Source organism: Ictalurus furcatus, chromosome 3 (assembly GCF_023375685.1).
Source record: "Ictalurus furcatus strain D&B chromosome 3, Billie_1.0, whole genome shotgun sequence".
Classification (NCBI taxonomy): domain Eukaryota; kingdom Metazoa; phylum Chordata; class Actinopteri; order Siluriformes; family Ictaluridae; genus Ictalurus; species Ictalurus furcatus.
Window position 1 is genome coordinate 2,656,989 of NC_071257.1, and position 23,777 is coordinate 2,680,765.

A 23,777-nucleotide genomic window follows, 5' to 3' on the forward strand; every position below is an offset into this window, starting at 1 on the left:
TTCCTTTCCAGAACCTTCAGACTGACAGTCCCTCAGTGATGGAATGAGCTTCAATGAACCTCAAAGCTGAATCTGTCACTATCTTCAAAACACGGCTGAAGACCCACCGTTTCCCTGAACACTTAACTAACCCCTAACTTGTCTATAAAACTATATTCATTCATTCTATATATTCATTTGTGTTCCTTGTTATAATGTTTGTTTGTTTATTTATTTATTTATTTATTTAACTATTCAGTATGATATCAATATCAAGCACAGTTACAAACATAAATACAAATACAACATAAATACAAAATTTAATTTTGGAACACCAAAAACAATTAAAATCAGAATTAAACTGCCTGGTGTAGTGAAATAAATGAACTATATAAAGCATATCAATAATAAATAAACATATAAATCCATAGATTTTTGTCCAGGCGAGAAGACCAGCAGTTTCCACGGCAACGGAGGAGGAGTTTGAACTCTGGCTCGTGACGACATGGACGGAAATGCGGAACCAGGAAGTTGAATAGTACCGATTTGAGGCGTCTTTTTAATATCCCTACCTGCATTCGGATCAATTCCGCCTTCCGCGCTACACAGTTGGCTAGCCCTGGCAGTGCTCTGATTGGACAATTGTCTCTGGCGACGGACTGTTAGCGTATCGTAGAGCTAGAAGCCGGGATTACTTCTAGCCAATCCCAGAGCAGAAGGCGGGACTTGAACGAATATGGGTGGGGGAAATGATAACGCCTTGTGTTTCGGACTGTCTCGTTATTAGGCTGTAAGTTGAATTGTTGTGGGGCAAATAAAAAGATTTTGTGGCGTGGAAAACACGAGTTTAAAGGCAAGGAAAGGACGCGAGGTAAATGATATCGTGTCAGGTATGTTCGCAGTGTGGAAATGATGATTTAAAGGTAAAGAAAAGCGATTCGAGTGCTGTATTAATGTATTGATGTATTGATGTATTGATGCATTGATGTATTGACAGTGGAGTAGAGATCACTCATGTGAATCGGTTCCCATAGTAAAAATCCTTATCTGGTGTATATTATTAAATGCAGTATTGTTAAATAGTATTTCTCATGATTTGTGGCTTTCTTGTGTTTTTCTTTGTCAGGTTGGTTGCTTGTGTTATGTTGGAGATGCTTCTGATGCCATGGCCTAAGTGAGGAACCATGCACATTAAACTGGACCTATTTACTTTATTTCCATTGATGTGCTGGTAACGTTTGGCTTTTCACTAACATGACTATTCTAAATGATGTAACACTCATGATCCACCCCTGATCAAGCCATGAACCCGTGATCTTTGAAGTTTTCCACAGTATTTAGTCATTAAACATCATTAACCCCCCCGTCCCCCCGTCCGTCCGTCCGTCCGTCAGAATGTCACTGGGCGAGCAGTCGCAGAAATGGTTCCCCACGCATGTCCAAGTGACCGTCCTTCAAGCCGCAGGGCTCCAGGCGAAGGGCAAGAACGGCACCAACGATGCCTACACGATCATCCAGCTCGGGAAGGAGAAATACTCCACGTCGGTGGCAGAGAAGACGCTGAGCCCCATGTGGAAAGAGGAGGCTTCGTTTGAGCTGCCAGGGCTGCTGGTGGAGGGCAACCCCGAGGTTTATGAGCTGTGTCTCATAGTGATGCACAGGTCTCTGGTCGGGATGGACAAATTTCTGGGCCAGAAAACCGTCAGCCTGAACGAGGTGTTCGACAACAAGGAAAGAAAGAAGATCAAGTAAGTGTTCTGCTTTCCACTGCGTCGGACGTTCCACGACGTTCACCTGTAACTATAAACGGATAAAAAGTCATTCTTTCATTAAAAAAAAAAAAGTTGTAAATGCTGTTGGATAAAAGTAATGAAACACTACAGGATGTTCTGTTATTGGAAAATTGATCAGTAATAGTAACTCTACAGTCAAGCTTTCTGCAAGGGGTTTTTTTTATTTTTTAGCGGAGTCTCCAGAGTCATTTCTGTGGAACAGTCAGTAGGTTTTCCACCATGGGAAAGGCTTGTTTCTCAGTAATATAACCAGCCATGTAAAGCCAGGTATTAACACCAAGAAAGAGAAAAAAGAGGGAAGCGCTGTTTGAAGCCGATACTGTGTAAGTAATAACAGGAAAATAATCAACTTCAGGGTAGTAACATGGACTCCGCTTCACGTTGGCCCGCATCACACCGACCCCCTCGTTGGTTATTGTCAACAAATGCACGTTAAGTTCAGGGCGTCAAAACCACTATTATCTAGCTCAATATTTCCCAACTCTCATATCTGGATGGTCCGCATTTCGGCTCAGCTTGGAATGCATTTCATATCAGCTATTCAGAATTCTTCATTTCTTTAATTCAGATGTATTCGAGCGTCGATAGAGCAATGACAGACTATCTGGGGAATCCTGGATTGGAAAGCACTGACCTAATTGACTGGAAAATCAAAGGAAGCCTGCTGATGTGTCAAAACGAAGCTTTCTGTTGAGTCATAGGAACTCCCCACCCACTCGCCGACCTTTTTCGAAAAACACGCGTCCTGTTGTCGATGATGATGATGATGATGATGATGATGACGGACCCGATTATATTTATGCAATACCAATTCTACTTCCTTGCTTCAGAGAATTCAAATTATACCCCCAGCTTGAGCTACCCTTGGTAAACCACAAATTACCATCAGACTCGCACGTGGAATCGGGGTTTTGCCCACTGTAGCCATTGCAAGTCAGATCATGCAGGCTGCCTGCTTTGTTTTTGTGGCAGGTTAGTTTCCTGTCAGTGATTGTCAATACCTGGTTGTTCAAAACCAGCCTAACGACACTATCGAGAAGGTTCCTTCACTTCAAGTTTAGAAAAATGCCAGGCCAGGAGATTTCCGTCTATATTTGGGTGGCAAATTGTAGAAATTAGATATTTTTTTTCTTTTCCCCTTACTTGTACAAATTACCTGGAAGATAAATAGACCATGATAAAAACAGCAACAAAAAAATTGGGTTAAGCCATGGCCTTTGCAAACATTTATTAAGACGCTGCGAAAGCCCATTTGGAAAACTGACTTCCGGTCCAGAATGCTTGTTTGTGTTTGGATGTGCTTCCACAAAACACACAAAAAAGTCATTTTATAGACTCTGCATGGGCCACCTTAGATCCAGGGGGCGGAGCCTTGTGAACATGGGCGGGAATCATTCAAATGTCAAAACCTAACCTAAATTTTCAGATGCTACAATCACAAAAAAAAACAACCTCGAAATCCTGTACATATATCGATCTCTATTGATGTATACTGTAAAATCTTTATCATGGGATCAGTGTTAGTCATGTCGTCCAGTGCTAATGGGGAAGTCTATAAAATGAGTACTGGTGAAGTTCCTTATAATCAAGCGTGTGCTGTTCAATAGAAAGTGCTGCCTGGTAGTCCGGTGTTGCTAAATCTTGACTTGTATGTTGGTGCTTGTGGCTGCACAATGTGGGCCGAAATTGCATGTTATGATTACATTGCAACATGATGTTATGCTTTGCGAAACATTTCAACAAACTGGAGAACACTTCATGTGTCACGCTTGAACGTCGGCCTGCGGTAGTTTGCACCGGAATGAATTGGTCTTGGATCACACCGACGCTACGATTTACCAAAAACTTATCTCGCGATATTAGTATTGCAGTCACAACATCACAATACTAATTAACAAGCAATATATCGTACAGCACTGTTAGTTTAGGTTGAAGTTTATGCGCTTGTAGTAATGTTATGGTTTCTATAGCAACATTTTATACATTTAATGATGATGAGTCTTTATTGGTCACATATACGTTAGAGCAGAGCGAAATCGTTTTCTTTGCATATCCCAGCCTGTCAGGAAGCTGGTGTCAGAGCGCAGGGTCAGCCATGATACAGCGCCCCCTGGAGCAGAGAGGGTTAAGGGCCATGCTCAAGGGCCCAACAGTGGCAGCTTGGCAGTGCTGGGGCTTGAACCCCCGACCTTCCGATCAGTAACCCAGAGCCTTAACCGCCAAGCCCTCACTGCCCCCCATTTGTTTTTACATAAAGGTTTTGTAAGGAGGCATTCACTTAACGTTTACGGAAGGAGTCTCCAGTGTCAGCAGTAAAGCGGTAAGTTTTCTAACACGAGAAAATCCTCAAATTTTAATAAGTTTCTTAGTAACAAGCTGCAGGAGGATAAAAGAAAGGCTGGTGAGGGAACAACTGCCTATATCTGTTATAACAGGTTCTAACTTATTAACAACATCAAATGTAGCTGTAAATGGATAAAAAGTATGTATTGTTTTTTTTTTTGTTGTTGTTTGGGGTTTTTTTTTAAAGCACTTTAAGGCTATATAGGAATTTGACATTGTAAATAGTGGTCTAACAGATTACTGGGGGGGGGGGGGGGTAGTGTCCCAGCCAGTAGTGTCCCAGCCAGTAGTGTGTCATGTGGTCAGTCAGTGTGGAAAATCTGAAGCGAAGACAAGACGGCGTGTGACACGCCTGCTCATAGCAGCAGGTCGTAAGCAGATGAACAAGTTCGGTGAGGATAATTAAAAAACAATTCAGCTTTCTTGCCGGTCTGTCTGGCCTCACTGAATAGCAGGTGGATTATCCTCAGTGGGCGTTCAGAAACAGCCGCAATCGGGCGTTCGCACATCTTCATATCTGACTTCCTGTTCACGCAGTAGAGGCTATTTCTGTTTGAGTTTATGTGCATTGTTACGTCTATTAATAATCCTCATCTTTAACTCTGGCTCAGCCTGTAGGTCTAGCGGGCGTCGAAACATGACCTGATTTGACAGTGACCTATTTCTGTGAGCATGATGATCGTGTATTTGACGGAGAAAACTAAAAAGCATGTCTGCAAGTTGCTTTGTGTAAGCGTGTCTGCAAAAGGTTGTACAGTGGCGCTTGGACGTTTGTAAACCCTTTCGAATCTTCTATATATCTCCAAAAATATGACCTCAAACAACATTAGATGTCCTAAAGGTAGCCAAAGAGAACCCAATTAAACAAATGAAACACAACTATTATACTTTTTCGTTTATTTATTGAGGAGAAGGATCCAATATTCCATATCCGTGAGTGACAAAAGTATGTGAACTTCTAGGATTTGCAGTTAATTTGAAGGTGAAATTAGAGTCAGGTGTTTTCAAGCACTAGGATGACAAACAGGTGTGAGTGAGTGTCAAAGTCTGATCTTCGCAACACGTGTTTGTGGACAAGTGTGTCATGGCACGAACAAAGATTTCTGAGGACCTCAGAAAAGGAGTTGTTGATGCTCATCAGGATGGAAAAGGTTACAAAACCATCTCTGAAGAGTTTGGACTCCACCGATTCACAGTCAGACAGATTGTGTACGAATGGAGGAAATTCAAGACCATTGTTCTCCTCCCCAGGAGTGGAGACCAACAAAGATCTCTCCAAGAGCAAGACGTGTAATAGTCCATGAGGTCACAGGATAACTTCTAAGCAACTAAATTTCTCTCTCACATTGCGTAATGTTCACGAGTTTTCACCATCAGGAGAACACTGAACAACAATGGTGTGCATGGCAGTATTGTAAGGAGAAAGCCACTGCTCTCCAAAAAGAACATTGCTGCCCGTCTGCAGTTTGCTAAAGATCACGTGGACGAACCAGAAGGCTACTGAAAAAAATTTTTGTGGATGGGTGAGACAACATAGAATTTTATTGGTTTAAATGAGAAGGGTTATGTTTGGAGAAAGGAAAACACTGCGTTCCAGCATAAGAGATTTATCCAATCTGTGAAACATGGTGGTGGTAGTTTCAATGTTTGGGCCTCTTTTGCTTCATCTGGGCCAGGACGGCTTGCCATCATAGAATGGATGGAACAACAAATACTGAAGTATACGAATAAGTAAAATTTTAACAACATCTGTCCATGATCTGAATCTCAAGAGAAAGCGGGTCATGCAGCAAGATACCAACCTTAAGCACACGAGTCGTTGTACCAAAGAACGGTTAAAGAAGAATAAAGTTAATGTTTTGGAATGGTCAAGTCACAGTCCTGACTTTAATCCAATAGACATGTTGTGGAAGAACCTGAAGCAAGCAGTTCATGTGAGGAAATACACAAACATCCCAGAGTCGAAGCTGTTCCGTACTGAGGAACGGGCTAAAATTCCTCCAAGCCGACGTGCAGGACCGATCAACGGTTCCCGCAAACGTTTAGCTGTTGCAGCAGTTATTGCCGCACAAGGAGTCGCACCAGATACTGAAAGCAAAGGATCACATTGTTTACTCACAGATATGTAATACTGGGTCATTTCCCTCAATAAGCAAACGGCCAAGTATAATATTTTCGATCTCATTTGTTTACTCGGGTTCTCTCTATCTACTTTTAGGACTTGCGCTGTGAAAATCCGATGACGTTTTAGGTCCTATTTTAATTCTGTATTCTAAAGGGATTGCAGACTTTCAAGCACCACTGTAAACGTTAATTTAGTGAGAAGTTCAGCTCTTCAATATTGTTTGATTGCTTACAAGAAGATATTTGTCTAAGCTGTTGAATTCTCAAATCTGATTGGTCAGAATGTGTATATTATTTTCTTATAACAAGCCCTCCAGTCAGGTTTTATTCCTTATAGGGATGTTACGAGAACCGTAACATAAAGTCCACTGTCCCAAAGTCTTTCCAAGTGACACTGACACTGGAGACTCCTTCCATTGGACCGGGCGATAAGACGATATAATATCGATATCATGATGAATTTATGTCACGAGTTATTTAAGTCAGTGTTAAATAGGATACAGGGCTGTTACATACTGGAGTCTGTAAAATACCAGCACTATAATAGACTTACACACACACACTGCAGAGGGAAGTGAGAGCTTTTTTTTTTTTTCTTCACTCCTAAGATAAAGCAGAAGCAGGAGAAGACAGCTGGCTACCAAAGTACCTTATTCTTCATGTGCATGCATGAAGGTATGACACTCTCTCACAAAGGCAGGTCCCATAATTCAGTTCACCAGATTCATGACGTCGGACAGAACCGTCACTCCGCCTGAGGAACGTGTTTACAGACGTCTGTCTCGTAGCTAAAGTATTTCTTTCCGCTGGTGATGAAGTTTCCCAGAAGACTTTTCCGGGGTTAAATTTATCATCCGTCATGCAAATAAGCAGCCATGAATAACGTGGAATGAGTGATATTTTGAGCTCGAAATAAAAAGGATGCTGTTTTCTTCAGTAGTTTTTGTAGTAGTTTTATTGGCACCCCATAATTACGGTTTGATTTAGAGAGAATAAGAACACTAAGCCACTCCTTTGGCTTATTTACTTATTTATTTTGTACATTTGAAGATGATTTATATTCTTAGCTTTGCTTATGCCGCAAATATATTCAACTCTCCAAGACTTTTTTTATTATCTTTTTTTTTATTTTTATTTTTTTTATGGTCTTGTTGTGTGCTTATCGTCATTTTTCACTGGTTTTGTAACTGCTTTTTGTTTTTTCTTCATGGTTATGGATGACATGTTCCACGTGTGGAAGAATACAGTTTCTAGCTCCTGAGAGCAATTTGTAAAAATACGGCTTGTTGAATTATTGTTAATGGACACCAACTAATTTAGCATCAATGCTGTTAGGACATTGTTTGTTTGGATGATTGTTGGTATTGGTGGGAAAGGTAGTCGGAGGTGAAAGTTTGAACCGTGGTGCATAGATTCCTCGAAGGGTGCCAATAATTTTAACCTTAACTGTATTTCCAGGCAGACTGACTAGCCGATGTTGGTGAGTTTACTGTTTAATAAATGGTAATGCTATTTTTAAACACCTAGGTTTATCTGAGCTGTTTAAGCAGAGGAGCCAGCAAGCGATTAAGAGTCATTCAAACATAAGCCATAAAAATCGATCAGGGTCGAATAAAACTTTCGGCCCTAATGATAAGTCAGATATTAAATCTCGACTCGCCTAATCTGATCACAGGGTTACTCTGACACACGAGTACATCTTGACATGGGTTCTAATTATCGCACACCTGCGCTTGTGGAGTGTGTGAATTTTCCCGGCAGCCCGTGCGGCGTGGGAGGATCGCGGCCCCGAGGTTTTATCTCGTCCTTGGCTCCTACGCGAGGAGAAAAGGACGGCCTCGCCTCATTTTTAAAGTAAAACAAAAACATCGCGGCGTTTACTATCTCCGACGATTCCGATATTTAAATACCCGAGTTGGAAAATAATAAGAGATTCAAGATTAATAATCTGAAGGCTGACTTGTGACCCGGGTCATAATGAACTCCAGGTCTGTCTGAGATACCACCGGATGTTGCTGACCTTACGATGCAACGGAGAGACGACGCGATGCGATTTAACGAGAATGGGTTTGTAAATAATCAGCATTTGCCATGCCAAACCGTCCCAGACATACCAGCCCTAGGTTAATACGCGTGTGTGTGTGTGTGTGTGTGTGTTCAGGGTTTGCTTTTAATGCAGTCAGGTTGATCAGGTTTTGCGTTTGATGCCCTGGGGGAAAAAAATGATAGGCGGTCCCCGTGTCTATATCTATAACACGAATGCTGTTGACTTGGTAGGCAACTTGATTGACAGTTAAGTAGAGATGCATCCTTGTCCCGATTGGCTGGATGATGCTGGACCCGATTGATTGTTTTCCCCTCCCATTTGAGTTCTTCTTTTTTTTATGCAGATATCGTATTGCCTTAAAAAAAAAATTGCCAACCCACGTTACAATGTCACGTTCAGAGCATAATACATGACCGTTTCTATAGTAACAACATAGACGTACGGCGGACGCACCGCGTAAACGGATTTAGAGTGTGTTTTCTGTAAGGAGATGTTTATTTCACATGTACGGAAGGAAGGAGTCTCCGGTGTCGGAGCTTTGTAACAGTCAGAGGTAAAGCTGTAACTCGTAAGACTTTTCCACCATGGGAAAGTCTTCAGGGACAGAGACATCATTTCTCACTCTCACCTTACGAGAGTGAAACCATAGTCTAGAACCATCCGAGGGACCATTTTACTACGAGTGTATACAAATTATGAAAGTCCTGCAAAGAAGGGTTCCTCAGTGGTTCTTTGGATTAATTCACCAACGTTATGTTCTACCAGGGATTCTATCCCAAATATTTTTATGGATGTACAGAAATGCAGGATCGGGAGATTCGAAAAAAGGATGCCGCAGTGTTTCGATGAAATGAAAATGCTCTTAGAAACAAATCCATCTAGCCTCCAAACAAGTTCTTCAATTTGTCCGTCTGGGAGAACCATTGAAGGTCCCGTGCAGAGCCCGGCGACATATGGCTTTACTTTACGCTACAGTTTGAAGTAGAACACCTTAACAAATCTGCTTATAGAAAAGAAAATCCATCTGGCAAATAGCTCTTCAGGTTGCCAGACGGAACTTGTATACATTTTGTGAAATCACCGTGTGATCATACAGACAAGACGTAATGCTTTTTTTTTTTTTTTTCCTCTCTCTCTCTCTCTGCTTAAGCTGTCAGTTTCATGGCCCTTTGGCTTGAAACAGTTTTTCTCACCGTCTCAGCCTTTTAAATGATTCAGCCTGCATCTGAATTGGCGCAAGTCTGCCCGAGCGCCTTAAACAAGCCGTTACAACAGCATAATTTATGTTTCTATCTAGAAATATTCTTTTTATAATCTCCCGATGCTGGCGTGAGGAGCGAGGGGGAACAAAGGCCAGATTTGTGCAAATGTCACCTTCTTTTTGCCGAGTTATAGCATCAATCACATTACTTCCAGGGGAGAAAGCAGGAGAGGTTAAGCAAACAGGATCTGCGGAATGGGGGGCGTCTTATTTCTCGTTCTTTATGTGCCCCGAACCAACGCAGTTACCAGGGAATTATGTTTATCCCCGCTATAATATGCGTTCTCAGGCATTTCAAATGGACTAGTCTGTGGATTTAGGTGAAGTGAAATTGGGTTTCTCAGCAGACAAACACATTGCCCTTTTGTATTTTTCTTTTTATGAATTATACATTGGCCTTGGAAGAGGCACTTTCCATTGTGGTACTTTTGATGAAGAAGAAGAAAAAAAAAAGGAGAAACGAAAGTATGATGGGGTGTTTCCATTTTATTTCATGACGCCGAAGTGCACGTTTTAAGACGAGTAATTCACTGCTCTGTCGCGCACGGAGGCTTCTCTTGCGCTGACGATCACTTGTTTTCTAACTCTGTGAAGCAAATGTGCGCTTTTTTTTTTTTCCTTTTCTTTTCTTTCAAAAAGTATAGTGGTGATGATGTCATGGAATGCTCTAAGAGTTCCAGTCTATAGACCAGCATGAAGTTTTGGGTTTAAGTGGTTTTTCTCTTACTATTAGTCACTTAGACACTTACGTAGGAGATTGGGCTGACTTCTTTGTTTTTATAGCACAGCACAACGTTAAACGGGACTGTAATGTATAGATGGATAATGTGAACGTAACTCGCCGATAAAAAGCACGATGTGCTCTCTAATCAGTATTCTATAAGAGGAATAAAACACTTCGGGACGTGCTTCAGAGTCGTAACAGTAATTCTGCGTTATACTGGACTACATCACACCACCCCATGGTTGATTGTTTTCCTATAGTGGCATGCCCTGAAGTGTTTTTTGTTTTTTTGTTTTTTTCCTTACAGAAATAAAACGTTAAAATGAGTCTAAAACTTTTATTTGCAGTTAATATGAAATAATTTTTATATATATATATATATATATACATAAGTAGTATACCAAGAATGCTTTCTCTTCATGATGCACCAGTCATACTGCTATATCATCATAATCCAGAGATTCCAGAGTGTTCCAGTGATATAAATATTGACAGTATATCGAACATATACGTGATGTTTTTTTGTTCCCGTTCTCCTCAGCTGGTACACCCTGGATTCCCGTCCGGGCAAAAAGAAAAAAGAGCGAGGGAAGATCCAGGTGAGCATCCAGTTCATGAGGAACAACATGACGGCCAGCATGTTCGACCTGTCCATGCGCGACAAGCCGCGCTCACCGTTCTCCAAGCTCAAGGACAAGGTGAAGGGTCGTAAGCACGACTCGGACACCTCTTCAGCCATCTTGCCTCGTTCGGCGCAGTGCGATGCTGAATCCCAGCTTCCTCAACATGTCTCCGACCAGAAACCTCCGCACAAGACTAGTACGCTGGAGCCCAAACCCAAACGCTCACTCCTCCCCGGGACTCAGAAACTCTCAGCTGCGCACTCCATGTCCGATCTAGTAGGAACAAACTTCAGGCCCAAGGCGGACTCTGTAAACTCCATGGAGGAGAGCGGTGAGACTCTTGTTCTCTTTCTAACCTCGGGCTTGCTGAAGAATGTCCAGATGTCCCCTGCCATCTGAGTGGGTTGATACGTGTTATTAACGAATACATTTTAAACTGAAACGCCTCCATTTTAAGGAGTAAAGGAGGTTTTATGCACTATTCATTCTGTTGGAATGGAATCTTGCTGCGTCTAGCTCGTCTGTACCATTGCTCGGTCTGATTCCAAGTGAAGTTTAACTGCGTAAAATACGACTCAATCCTGATGTAACTTGAATTCAAACAGTGAGTCAAAACATTCTAGGAAGTAAGATATTCTGGATATCTGGATTTTAAGAACAGCAAAAAAGAAATCAGGATCAAGGTTTGACCCTCAATAATCTCAAAGCAGACATTAGGTGGGTGCTATGGTATTCCATTTGGTTGCTAGGGTGTTGCTAGGTGGTTTCTCTGGTATTTCAAGTGGTTGTTAGGGTGGTGGTAGGCAGTTGCTATGAAAACCCTGGTGGTTGCTAGAGTATTGTTAGGTGGTTGCTGTGGTATTCGAAGTGGTCGCTCGAGTGTTGCTAGTTGGTTGAAATGATACCCTGGGTTGTTGCTAGGTGGTTGCTATGATGTTCCATATGATATGGTATGGTTGTTCAGGTGTTGCTGTGTAGTTTCTGTGGTATTTCAAATGGTTGTTAGGGTGCTGGTAGGCAGTTGCTATGAAAACCCACTGTGGTTGTTAGGGTATATTCAAAATGGTTACTAGGGTGTTGCTAGGTGGTTGCTTTGATACCCTAGGCGGTTGCGCTGGTATTCCATGTGGTCACTGGGATTTTGCTAGGTGGTTGCCGTGGTATTCAAAGTGGTTGCTCGAGTGTTGCTAGGTGGTTGCTGTGGTCGCTCGAGTGTTGCTAGTTGGTTGAAATGATACCCTGGGTTGTTGCTAGAGTGTTGCTAGGTGGTTGCTATGATGTTCCATATGATATGGTATGATATGGTTGTTCAGGTGTTGCTGTGTAGTTTCTGTGGTATTTCAAATGGTTGTTAGGGTGCTGGTAGGCAGTTGCTATGAAAACCCACTGTGGTTGTTAGGGTGTATTCAAAATGGTTACTAGGGTGTTGCTAGGTGGTTGCTTTGATACCCTAGGTGGTTGCGCTGGTATTCCATGTGGTCACTGGGATTTTGCTAGGTGGTTGCCGTGGTATTCAAAGTGGTTGCTCGAGTGTTGCTAGGTGGTTGCTGTGGTCGCTCGAGTGTTGCTAGTTGGTTGAAATGATACCCTGGGTTGTTGCTAGAGTGTTGCTAGAGTGTTGCTAGGTGGTTGCTATGATGTTCCATATGATATGATATGGTTGTTCAGGTGTTGCTGTGTAGTTTCTGTGGTATTTCAAATGGTTGTCAGGGTGCTGGTAGGCAGTTGCTATGAAAACCCACTGTGGTTGTTAGGGTGTATTCAAAATGCTTACTAGGGTGTTGCTAGGTGGTTGCTTTGATACCCTAGGTGGTTGCGCTGGTATTCCATGTGGTCACTGGGATTTTGCTAGGTGGTTGCCGTGGTATTCAAAGTGGTTGCTCGAGTGTTGTCAGGTGGTTGCTGTGGTCGCTCGAGTGTTGCTAGTTGGTTGAAATGATACCCTGGGTTGTTGCTAGAGTGTTGCTAGGTGGTTGCTATGATGTTCCATATGATATGATATGGTTGTTCAGGTGTTGCTACGTAGTTTCTGTGGTATTTCAAATGGTTGTTAGGGTGCTGGTAGGCAGTTGCTATGAAAACCCACCGTGGTTGTTAGGGTGTTGTTAGGTTGTTGCTGTGGTATTCAAAATGGTCACTAGGGTGTTGCTACGTGGTTGCTTTGATACCCTAGGTGGTTGCGCTGGTATTCCATGTGGTCGCTGGGATTTTGCTAGGTGGTTGCCGTGGTATTCAAAGTGGTTGCTCGAGTGTTGCTAGGTGGTTGCTATGGTATTCCATGTAGTCGCTATGGTTTTACTAGGTGGTTGCCAGGGTTTTGCTATATGGTTGCTATGATATTCCAGATGGTTGCTCAGGTGTTGCTACATAGTTTCTGTGCTATTTCAAGTGGTTGTTATGGTGTTGCTTGGTGGTTGCTACTGTAGGGTTTTGCTTGGTGGTTGCTATGGTATTCCATGTGGCCACTAGGGTTTTGCTAGGTGGTTGATGTGGTATTCAAAGTGGTTGCTAAGGTGTAGCTAGACAGTTGCTATGTAATTTCAGATGGTTGCTAGCATATTTATTTGTTGTGATCGTGTTCCAGGGCGTGGCTGAAGTGGTAGTAGGTATTTCTAATTGTCTCCTGTATATGTGAAGTAACTCAGCCTCATATCATCTAATGGCAAGACCAGTAAAACGTTCCCCATGTATTCCTTATGGGGGAAAAATGTTGTACGTCAGGTTTAACAGGAAAATATCTGTACCTTTTTACTTTATCTTTACTTAATTTTAGATGGAGTTGCTGACTTTATGTTCCTGATTCAGGTGGCACTCCTCCTCACCGCCGCTCTCAGAGCGAGATGCCTGGTTACCAGGATGGCGAGACGGCGGGAGACCCGTTCCCGGAAATGCCGCAGAAATTCGCCACGCTCCCGCGCAACCGCAACCCCTTCGAGTCGGACCAGGGGCAGCTGTGGGACAAGAAGGAGAAGAAGGAGAAGGTCAGTTTGCTGGAGCGCGTGACAGGAAAGAAGGAAGGGAAGAAGACGAGCAACGGAGGGCGAGCAGGAAGTTCAGGGGACCTTCGCTCCCCAAATCCTTTCACCACTGAAAGTGATACGAACCCCTTCCTTCCACATCACATGCCCAGGTACAGTGTGCACAATTTTCCTTCAAAACTGTTCTGGATGTCCTCCTCCCACAGATATATAACATAGAAGGTATAAGGTCAAATCCTGACTCACAGTCGTACACGAACACGTCGACAGGCGTTGCGAGTGCTGAGAGATCATAATCAGCCTGAGATCGAGAAGTATGCGACATCTCTTCCTATGCCTGATTATAATCAGACACCAGAAACCAAAGAAACTGTTATGTCAGGAGTTGAAAAATAAGTTATGTTGTTGCCATGACAACAACCCGAGGAACTTTTTGCGTGACCGGTTTTTTTTCTTCTTCTTTTTTTTTTTTTTTTTTTAAAGAAAGAAGGAAAGAAAGTGAGAACAAGTGAAGAGTCATGAAGAATTGCAATCGTTTCGAATAGAGATGCGGTCAATGAATTTTACTGGTAGTTAAAATAAAAATGATCTGAAAGACATTGCGATCACTAAGCAGACTCTCGACAGTATCTTGACGCTATAAAATGGATGCTTAATGAAGGGATTTGTTCTCAAAACCAGAAGTGAGACCACGTTTTACTGAACTCCAGCATCTACGTACATAACGATGTGGTAGAAACTTGGGCGAGTTCTGAAGTTTAGCCGGTTCCCCCGGACCGGAGTCTGGTACGGCGTTCCATCTATGCAGGCTTAGCTTCCAGGAGTCTTCCGAGCCCCTGTAATGATATCTCATAGAGAGATAGACGAGTCAATGAAGCATTGGACTGCAGGCTAGTCGTACTCTGCAGAGCTCCAGGTCAAAGGTCAGTCCAAAAAAACAAAACCCCATTATTCACGACCGATGTACGTCCTTACTGACTGAAATTAACCCGGATGTCAGAAACGCACGTCTTACCATTGAATTGAAATCTGATGTCAAAGGTTCGGATACGCTAAAACTTCGTACGTAACACGTAAAAGTCAGCGATTTCTCAGTTACTGTTACCACCCCGACGTTGACTATTTTCCCAATCGCAGCACGTCCCGAAACGTCTTAGCCCTCTTAGAAAATAGCAATTCGCCAACAATAGCAATATTGATTCGTTACAATAACGACAAGCTGTGATATTCAACGGTTTATAGTTCTAGTTAATGTTCTGGAAAGACAGCTTTACCTTTTGAAAGCGCCGACACTGGAGACTCCTTCCGGAAACGTTAAATACGTCCGAGCTATCATAGAAACGGTAACGTATTCGAACGAGCGCGTTAATATCGGTCAGCTGATGATCACCCGCTGAGTACATCCGAACTTGGCGTTTAATCCGTTCTTTAAAAACATATCGACGTTTTCAAAACGTCTGAGGATGCCGTAGCATTATAAGAACGTTATCGAATGAATGACGTGAAGGCGCGGTGCGTTCTAACGCGCTAATTCACGGGATTTTATTCAGAACTTTGTCCCTTTCGAAATCCGCTCGGACGTCTAAACCGGTGTCTCTGTTGTGGTTACTGACCCGAAGTGATTCATAAGAAATAGAAAGGTGGTTTTATGTAACGGCGTAGGAGGTGAGAAAGTGAGAAGCTGCTCTCCATTTCCTGTCTGTGCTTCATGCCTCTTTTCTGTGACAGGTTTATGACCCTACGTACACACGTCTGTTTATCCTGTGTGACGGAAGGCACTTTCACTTGAGTCATTATTAAAGTGAGAGAGTGTGTGTGTTTCTTCTCGTGCTGTTTTGCAGCGATCAGGCGAAAAAAACCATCAGCAGTGAAGACTTGAGTAAGAAAACCGTTTCCCCGGAGAAAAAACGAGGAAATAAGACTGTAAGTTTTATTATTATTATTATTATTATTATTATCTCATTTTATCAAACTTGGAGTAAAAGTGTGTGTAAATGAGACCCAACGTGTGTAAGTGATTCTCAGAGTTTCATTTGAGGACAATGTTAAATATTTCAATACGGCATTGTAAGGAAACACCGCGGGATGTGCTGTTCTAGCAAAGTAATCAACGACAAAGTGGATTATTTTCCAATAAAAGTGGTTTATTCCACATCACGGTAAATTGCGAGTTTATTAAATAACTACTTGCACGCTTTATTCATTTATGGTTACATTTAATGTTATATAACATGTTAGTTCCTGTTATCACGTGCGTTAGAGGAGCTATAAATAGTCGTTCCATCACCGGCCTCTTTTTTTTTTTTTTTTTTTTTCCTCTCTCTCTCTCTCTCTCTCTCTCTCTCTCTCTCTCTCTCTCTCTCTGGAAGTTATTAAGACTGTTTAAAAAAAAAAAACAAACAAAGCTGCAGTTTGTCATAATTACGAAGGAAACATTTTTCAGACATAAAGACGTCAGATTTCTGAACGCATTTCTCATATCGTGTAAATTTCTTAAGTGTCCTCAATCTGTGCGAGTACAATGTACAGCTGCTGATAGTTTGGGGTTGGTTGGTTGTTTTTTCTTCTTCTTCTTCTTCTTCTTTTATTTTTAGATTGAAAAGGAAAAAGTTCCAACTTTCCAAAACTTTTAATGAATCGTTTATTGGACGTAGCAGTAGCCGACGCGGATCTCTGCCACGGTGTGACTCGTGACACTTCGCTTCGAGTAGCATTTATCTAATTAAGAAGAGAAATAGCCAGCCATCATCTTTTGATCTGCGTGTAATTTGAAATGCTACAATGTTATTAACGTGTTACTGCTTCTTGGCGTTTTTTTTTCTTCTTCTTCTTTTCGTTTTTTTTTTTTTTTTGGCTACCCGCTGAATAATTGGGACGCTGACAACGATGTGCAATTTGGTGCTGATGTGACGGGTCAAACTGCAAGCGGCGTTAAACAAGGGCTTGTCGTAATTGTAATAATGGTTAATGTCATTACGTCCAGCGCGGCAGAGCAGCGTTTAGCTCGGCGAGACAGACATCGAAATGTTGTTTAAATGGTTACCGGTGCTGAAAGATGGCTTTCGTAGCGGCACGTCTGCGAAAGGACCCAATTAAAACGCGAGGGGGAGGACGCCGGGTCACGCCGTTTGAAAGGATTCGTGTTTTACATTTCCCGGCGCAAAGGCCCTCATTAGCTCCAGTAATGAGACAACTGGAGAATGCCAAGTGCAGGTCTTATCTCGCAGCTTCGCGCAGATCCGCTCGTCAGCGCTTCTCCGGTTCACGGTCGTTCCCTTGCCACTTTTCTTCTTCACACCGTGTCAGTCTCCCTTTCGCTTCTCCTTTTTCCTTTGTTTTGTCCTGATGGCTTTCATTCGCGGCTCGAGGTTTTTCTTGGCTGGCGGGCGATGGTCCTCTGCTGCGACGTCTGCGTCGATCGTGACAGTTTTACTCGTAAGTGTCGGATTCGAGGTTAACCCGAGCAAGCGCTCGTCCGGCAAACGTCGAGAAGTTATTGCAGCGCTCTTTTGTAGTCTTTGCTTTGGCAGTTTTATGAAGCTCGAACAGTCTTTGTTGTTTCCCCAGGGAAAAGAAAAGGAATGTCAGTAGCTTTATCTTTATTATTGTTATCGCACGAGGCTAATCTTAATCGTTGCTCTTGTCAGCAGAACGAGTCAAGGTCCTGGGTCAGGCGAAGGCTCTTGAGGAAAGGCCTAGAAATCCGAGCACTCATCCATCTCCCATAAACACCGAGCTCCTTAATCAGCCTGAGAAAGAGAAAGAGAGAACCTCCCCACGAGTCATTCGTTTAAAGCGCATCAGTGCGTTTTAATGAATTAACACGTTTATTTTCATAACGCTCCGACACGTCATTATTTTGTGCCGAGTTAACTCGGCGCTATCGTGACGCTTTAGATCTTAAGACGCTTAAGGTCTGTTGTGAGTTTTTCCGACGTTTTTCATTCCTCTCTTGAAAGGTTTATTTAAAAGTTTTATCTGGCGTCTGCGGTATACGTAGAGCTAATGATACCACAGCTGGATTCCGATTGGTCAAAAGATCAGAAGTAGCATATTAATGCGCTCCTTCTAATACGTTGTCGTTTCCGTAGCAACAACTTAGAAAAGCAATGTATCGTATACGGTTTTAATTTTTTTAATTTTTTTTTTTTTGGAAGGAGTCTCCAGTGTCAGCGCTTTGGAACAGTCACCGGTATACTGTAAATTTTAAGATGGAGGACTTGGCGGTTTCTTGATACCTGGGGAAACTTACACAGTTCTGCGCTTTCTCTGTAACAGAACGAGCAAATCGCTGTGGTATAAGCGGAATAAAAGCCAAATGACACGAATAAACGAATTGTTTTGGCCAACCTGTTTGATTACACATCCTGAAGTGGATTATTTCTAACTTCTTGTTGACACAGAGACATGAAATTCCTCTCTCAGGAATTCGAGGAATTCTGTAGGCCTTTATTTGGTATGCAGGACTTCACTGCGTCACTAGAGCCGGGCTGAATCACGGTGTGACTCGTTCTACCGCTATACGTAATGACGTCACGAACGGTGTCCCTTGAAATATTAAAACAATACCACGAATCGTCGCATGCCGCTCCAGCTGTCATCTTTGTGCTGCCGGAGTCGATCTGTATCTCTCGCCCTTTATTTCCTCAGGGGGCCGATCAGCTCCAGAGCGGCATGGCGGCGTACGGCACCCTGTCGTTCGAGGAGGTTGTGCAGGAGCTGATCAAGCAGAAGGAGGTGGTCAAGAAGAAGGACGCGCACATCCGCGAGCTGGAGGACTACATCGACAACCTGCTAGTCCGAGTCATGGAGGAGACGCCGAGCATCCTGAGGACGCCGTACGAGCCGAAGAGGAAAGCGGGCAAGATCTCCAAGAAGTAGATGTAGAACTTAAAAACGGTACAAGTGGTGTTACAAGGAAAGTTACAACTAGCGATTCTGATTAACGGCGGTCGTGTAATCACACATTAATCTTAGTTTACATGTTAATCAGAATTCGGTGACCCGAGATTGTATCTTTTTAAAAATGGGTGACCGATTGAAGGTCTTCTGTGCCAATGCCAAACACTGGCTAAGAGCTTTTTTATTATGTCGTCTCTTGTTTATACACTGATATTTGTAAATACGTTGTTCTGTCATTTGTGTGGCGGTGTAGGAGAACTCATTGGATGCCACTGTTGCCAAAAAGCGTCAAGATCCGTCTTTTAAAAAATACTTTAACATGGAAATGTTTTTATTTACTTTTTAAGCTTGCCTAGGATTTCTGCAAAGATCATGTTTAACAGACACCATGGTACAAAAAGTCTGCGTAAAGGCATCGCTGGCTAAAACCGTGCTAGCTGAGGGTGATGTCCTCATACGGTGAACGGTGTGCTTTGAGCAAGCTGTTGGATAGCTACATGTCGTAGCGAAATGGACAGAATCCTAATCGATTCAGTTGACTAGCGGCTGTCGATGTCCCTGTGCTACAGTCAGAGTCTAAATCTTTACAAATAATTTCTCCTTTTTCATATAAAATATCTATTGACCAGGCTGCCACACAAATATTTACCTTTGTTGTTGTTGTTGTTCTTTTATTTATAGCTAGCTTTAGCTAAAAGAAGTGTGTTTAAGAAGACCGACATTGCGATCACACCGAAACTGACTGTGACAGGCTGATTTTACACGGTACGAACAGGCGTTTTAATATACTTTTTCGTTCATAACGCAGTTCACTTCATAAAGCCTTTATGAGTCATATTCATACTCAACATCACAGTGTGCGAGGGAGCATAATGTCGTGTTTGGAGGTGATGAGTTGTTAAAGGGTTGCGAGTACGAGCGGTGTCCGTTGTGTTTACTAAAAAGAGCGTGTCGTTTACTGTGACGCCCAGCCCACAGTGTTACTTCACTGTTTACTATGGAACGGTTGTGAAACCCGTCTACCGTCGCTCCGTCCCGTCCCTCGGTACGAGTGGTACATCACCGCTGACAATGCTTCGGTTACAGGTGCAGAGGTGCCAACATTTACGAGTTAGCGGTAGAATTTACGATTTTTGATCCTTGCTATGAAAATATGAGAGACACCTGAAAACTATTTCGGATAAAGCAGCGTGAACGAGATTCACCAGGCGGGAAAATCCGATTCACCGAACGGGGAAAGGACGCAGGACGTGAAAATCGGAGGTTATTTTTATTTCACTGCAAAGGTATCTGGTGAAGTTTGATCTGTGAATCTTGTGAGCCAATAGAAAACAAGTGGGCGGGACTGTAGTCTCTGGTGGGATGAACAATAGGGAAGCTACTTATTATTAAGTAGGTGAATTTTTGCTTCACCTCTGAAAAACACACAAACAGTTAGCAGAATTTTTGCAGTCTTGTCCACCAACATACCCATTCTAGGATTTTCTTGTTAGTAACGTTGGCACATCTGCAGAAATGTTATCACTACTGTCAGTTATTTATATTACTGATGATTTTTCAAGCAGGTACTAAATCGTAAATTTTTTTTTTTTTTTTTTTTTTTGCTCAGTACTTGTTATGAAACAATACACTGGACTGATGCACAGTTACACTACTGAGTATTTAGCCTAATGCTGAATGAAATAAGGCTCATGCTACTAGGACTCGTAAAAAAAAAATTGTGTACATTTTATCTGTACAAGTTAAAATTTAAAATATACGAAATGTCATTTTAAAATTTCTCTTTTTTTTTTTTGTTTTCATTTCTCGAGTGCCGATTGGCGGAAACGTCAACAACTGAAACTGCTTGTTTACTTTTTGAGAGTTCGAATCATTTTTTAAATTTTTTTTTTAATTAAAATTGAAATTTTAGCCGCGGAAATTTGCCAAAAAATTTTTTGTTACGTTTGATCGGTTTTATACAATCGAATTTTAAGTCAAATTCACTTTTTACATACAAAATTCACGTCAGAGCTGGAATTTTCGTCAACAAAATTTGGATTTTAATTTGGTAACTAAAAATACTACGCTCTATTTTGACGTAATGAATTAAACAATGTTGGATTGTTTAAAAAAAAATTTGATGCTGGCATATCTGGGATGACCTGCACATTTTCCATAGATCTCTGAAAAGATTCATGCACGTTTCTCAGTTCCACTTCGGCCTGTTGGGTCCGACTCGGACTGACGTGCCAGGTTTATGAGCGTGGACATGAAGAAAGAACACACGACCATCTTTTAACGTGGATGTTCGCCCCATCAGACGGCGTGTATAACCCGATGTCATTCCTTGTGTAGGTGATTTTATTAGACTAACGACGTCAATCTTTAAAGTATTCAAAAAGTATTCGAGGTTATTTTTCAAAATTTTCATTCGTGCCAATTTTAGATTATTATTATTAATTATACTATATGCAATTTTAATTAGGTACCCAAATACAACTATCAATGGTTTTTATAATTTGCCACTAAAACATGCAGATGATTGTTGGAGGCAAATGCGTTTCATTGGCTTATTTGTCAGGTTTTTATTACAGTATGTAAATGCTTAAGTGCAATATTGGCTTTAATGTTGGGGGGGGGGGAATATGTGTTATATGGTTCTAAAAGTTGGATAGTGTTGTATCAAGCCATCACGTGACAAGATCATGTTCTAACCTTCAACCTAGCACCAAGCAGAATGTTGCTGTGGTTTAACCCGTTCATTTCTGAAGTCATAATGCTATCTTGTCACCGTGACGATAGTGGATCCAAGACAAAGTCGTAATACGGTTAAACATCCAACACTTAGTAACTTTCGCCCTTGTAGTTTACATAAAACCAATTTTTTTTTTTTTAAGCACATGGTGGTGGTAGCACACCCCTTAAATTATTATCGGTTGCTCCGCGATAACATTATAATTTCCTTAAACGCATCATATTTACAGGCGTGGATGCTATTTCTTCCGCAGCTGTACGTTTTGCGTAGCATCAATCGCAAAACAAACGGTAAGTTATAAAGTCTGGCGTAAATAGAACGGAATAAATAATCGGTATTTATTATAAAATGAATACAGCACATCCTGAACGGACAAACGAGTATTTAACATAAAAAGAAGTGCGGGTTAAATTACAGAACTTTAACCTCCGGTGGCTTTTCACTTTCCTGATTTAATATGTTCAATGATGAGCTGGGAACCTCTTGATTTAATCCCATCGTATCGTGGACCCTTAAATCAAAACTAGAAAATGGAAAAAAATCAAATCTGAACATTATAGGCGAAGTAGCGCTAGACAGCACGGGGTAGTGCGTATAAGAGTGTATTGAGGGAACTATAAGTGTTGCAGTTACTTAGAAGGCTTAGAAAAAATGTACGATTGGTCTATGTATGTTTTGCACACGTCATTCGTGCCACCTGCAGTGTTACGGTGTTGTATTTTCCTCTTCTCTTTTTTTTTTTTTTTTTTTTTATATATTTGAATCGATGTCTAGTTGACGAAATTGTGAATATTTGCAAAACACCAAGCAAACCAAAACCTTTCAATAATGGAAAAATGCCATTTTTCTCTGCCGTGTACACCATTTGAGTTTTATTTTAGTTCTCAGAAATTGAATTTACACTGTAAACCGATGTTTCGGCTGCTGTTTTGTTTCTGACGCCAAGAATCGTCTTCCACGTCTGGAAAACAGCTGCACAGCTGTTAATCCTGATCAGTTGTGTGTAGATTTATACAGTACTTCCATGTACAGTAAATTGAATTTTTTTTCTTTTCTTTTTTCTTTTCCCTGATCCCTTTCATTCTTATTTACTATGCATCTTGGTACGGAGCTGCTGTTTAATACTCTGAATGTATTTTGATCAATCAGCAAAGCCTGTAATCACAAATGTGTCAATGTTTTTACTTCAGGATTTTCTTTTTTGAATATTGCCGATTGTAAACTGGATTGTCCGATCAATTCACGGCGTGTTAAAGAGAAATGGTTCTCTGGGTTCTGTCCACTCAGCTGTATAATATACCATGATATCATTAAAACGTCGAGTGTTATGTACGCAGCAGAAAAAAAATGCCTCCTTTGGAATGCTAGAGCCAAAACAAAGGGGGGGTTTTTTTTCTTTCTTTTTTTTTTTTTTTTTGCATGTTTGTTCCTATCACTTTTACTATTAGATACATATGTATGGTATTGTAAAAAGAGTCTATCCATGTGATGTCACATCCATAATTGTGCTGCATAAACAAGACACCGTGTGGTGTTGTAGGAAAATAATCAACTACAGCCTGCCCCAAAGTGTTTTATTACATTTGCACCACATCGGTTTGTAATTTATTCGTGAACACGTCAAGCTTTTTTTTTTTTTATCTGTTTATACTTACAGGTGATGTTATGAAACATCCATGAAACAATATTGTTACAAACTATGTTAAAAAAAAAAAAAAAAAAGAAAGAAAACTTAGCAAATGTAAAATTACAGGATTGTTACGAAGTGCTGACACTGGAGACTCCTTCCAAAACATCTCCAAAACACCGAAAACGTCACCGTAATCAATAATTACGTTTTCGGAACTTTTATGTGGAATGTCCGTCATACGAGTCCCTAACGATAACATATATTAGAAAGAGCACATTAAATATAAACCTGTAAAAAAAATAAAAAATTAAATTATTCATCACCTTCTGACCAGTAGGAATCGAGAATTCGATGGTTCTGTGGAGGAAATATTCCTAATATATACATGAATTTCGAATGTTGATCGGTGCTGTCCCTGAACGGTCATGTGACTAGAACTATTGACGCAATAATGCTAGTGTACTTTTTGCGAGTCACAAATTTCACTGTACCAATATCCCGCGATGATTATTTTAATACTTAAACTGGTTTGTGTGATAAATTTGTGAACAGTTTCACTTGGGATTACATTCTAAAAACAGGAAACGTTTTACAGAACGCCGTTTTACAATTCTGCCGATTGTCACAGGCGTGTCT

The 23,777-nt window shown here is 41.5% G+C and overlaps 1 protein-coding gene across 2 annotated transcripts; it reads left to right on the plus strand.

Annotated features, from left to right (window-relative positions):
- Positions 1 to 352: 352 nt before the first annotated feature.
- LOC128605171 (rab11 family-interacting protein 2) lies at positions 353 to 19,413 on the plus strand. Of its 2 annotated transcripts, none has more exons than XM_053620361.1 (6): positions 353 to 869; positions 1,106 to 1,727; positions 10,813 to 11,225; positions 13,700 to 14,024; positions 15,714 to 15,795; positions 18,523 to 19,413. In XM_053620361.1, exons 2-6 carry the CDS (start codon positions 1,375 to 1,377, stop codon positions 18,751 to 18,753), a joined length of 1,404 nt encoding a protein of 467 aa, XP_053476336.1. In that variant the 5' UTR covers positions 353 to 869; positions 1,106 to 1,374; the 3' UTR covers positions 18,754 to 19,413. The 2 variants fall into 2 exon arrangements, with proteins under 2 accessions (XP_053476336.1, XP_053476335.1); XM_053620360.1 differs by having other exon boundaries at positions 357 to 902.
- Positions 19,414 to 23,777: the final 4,364 nt, after the last annotated feature.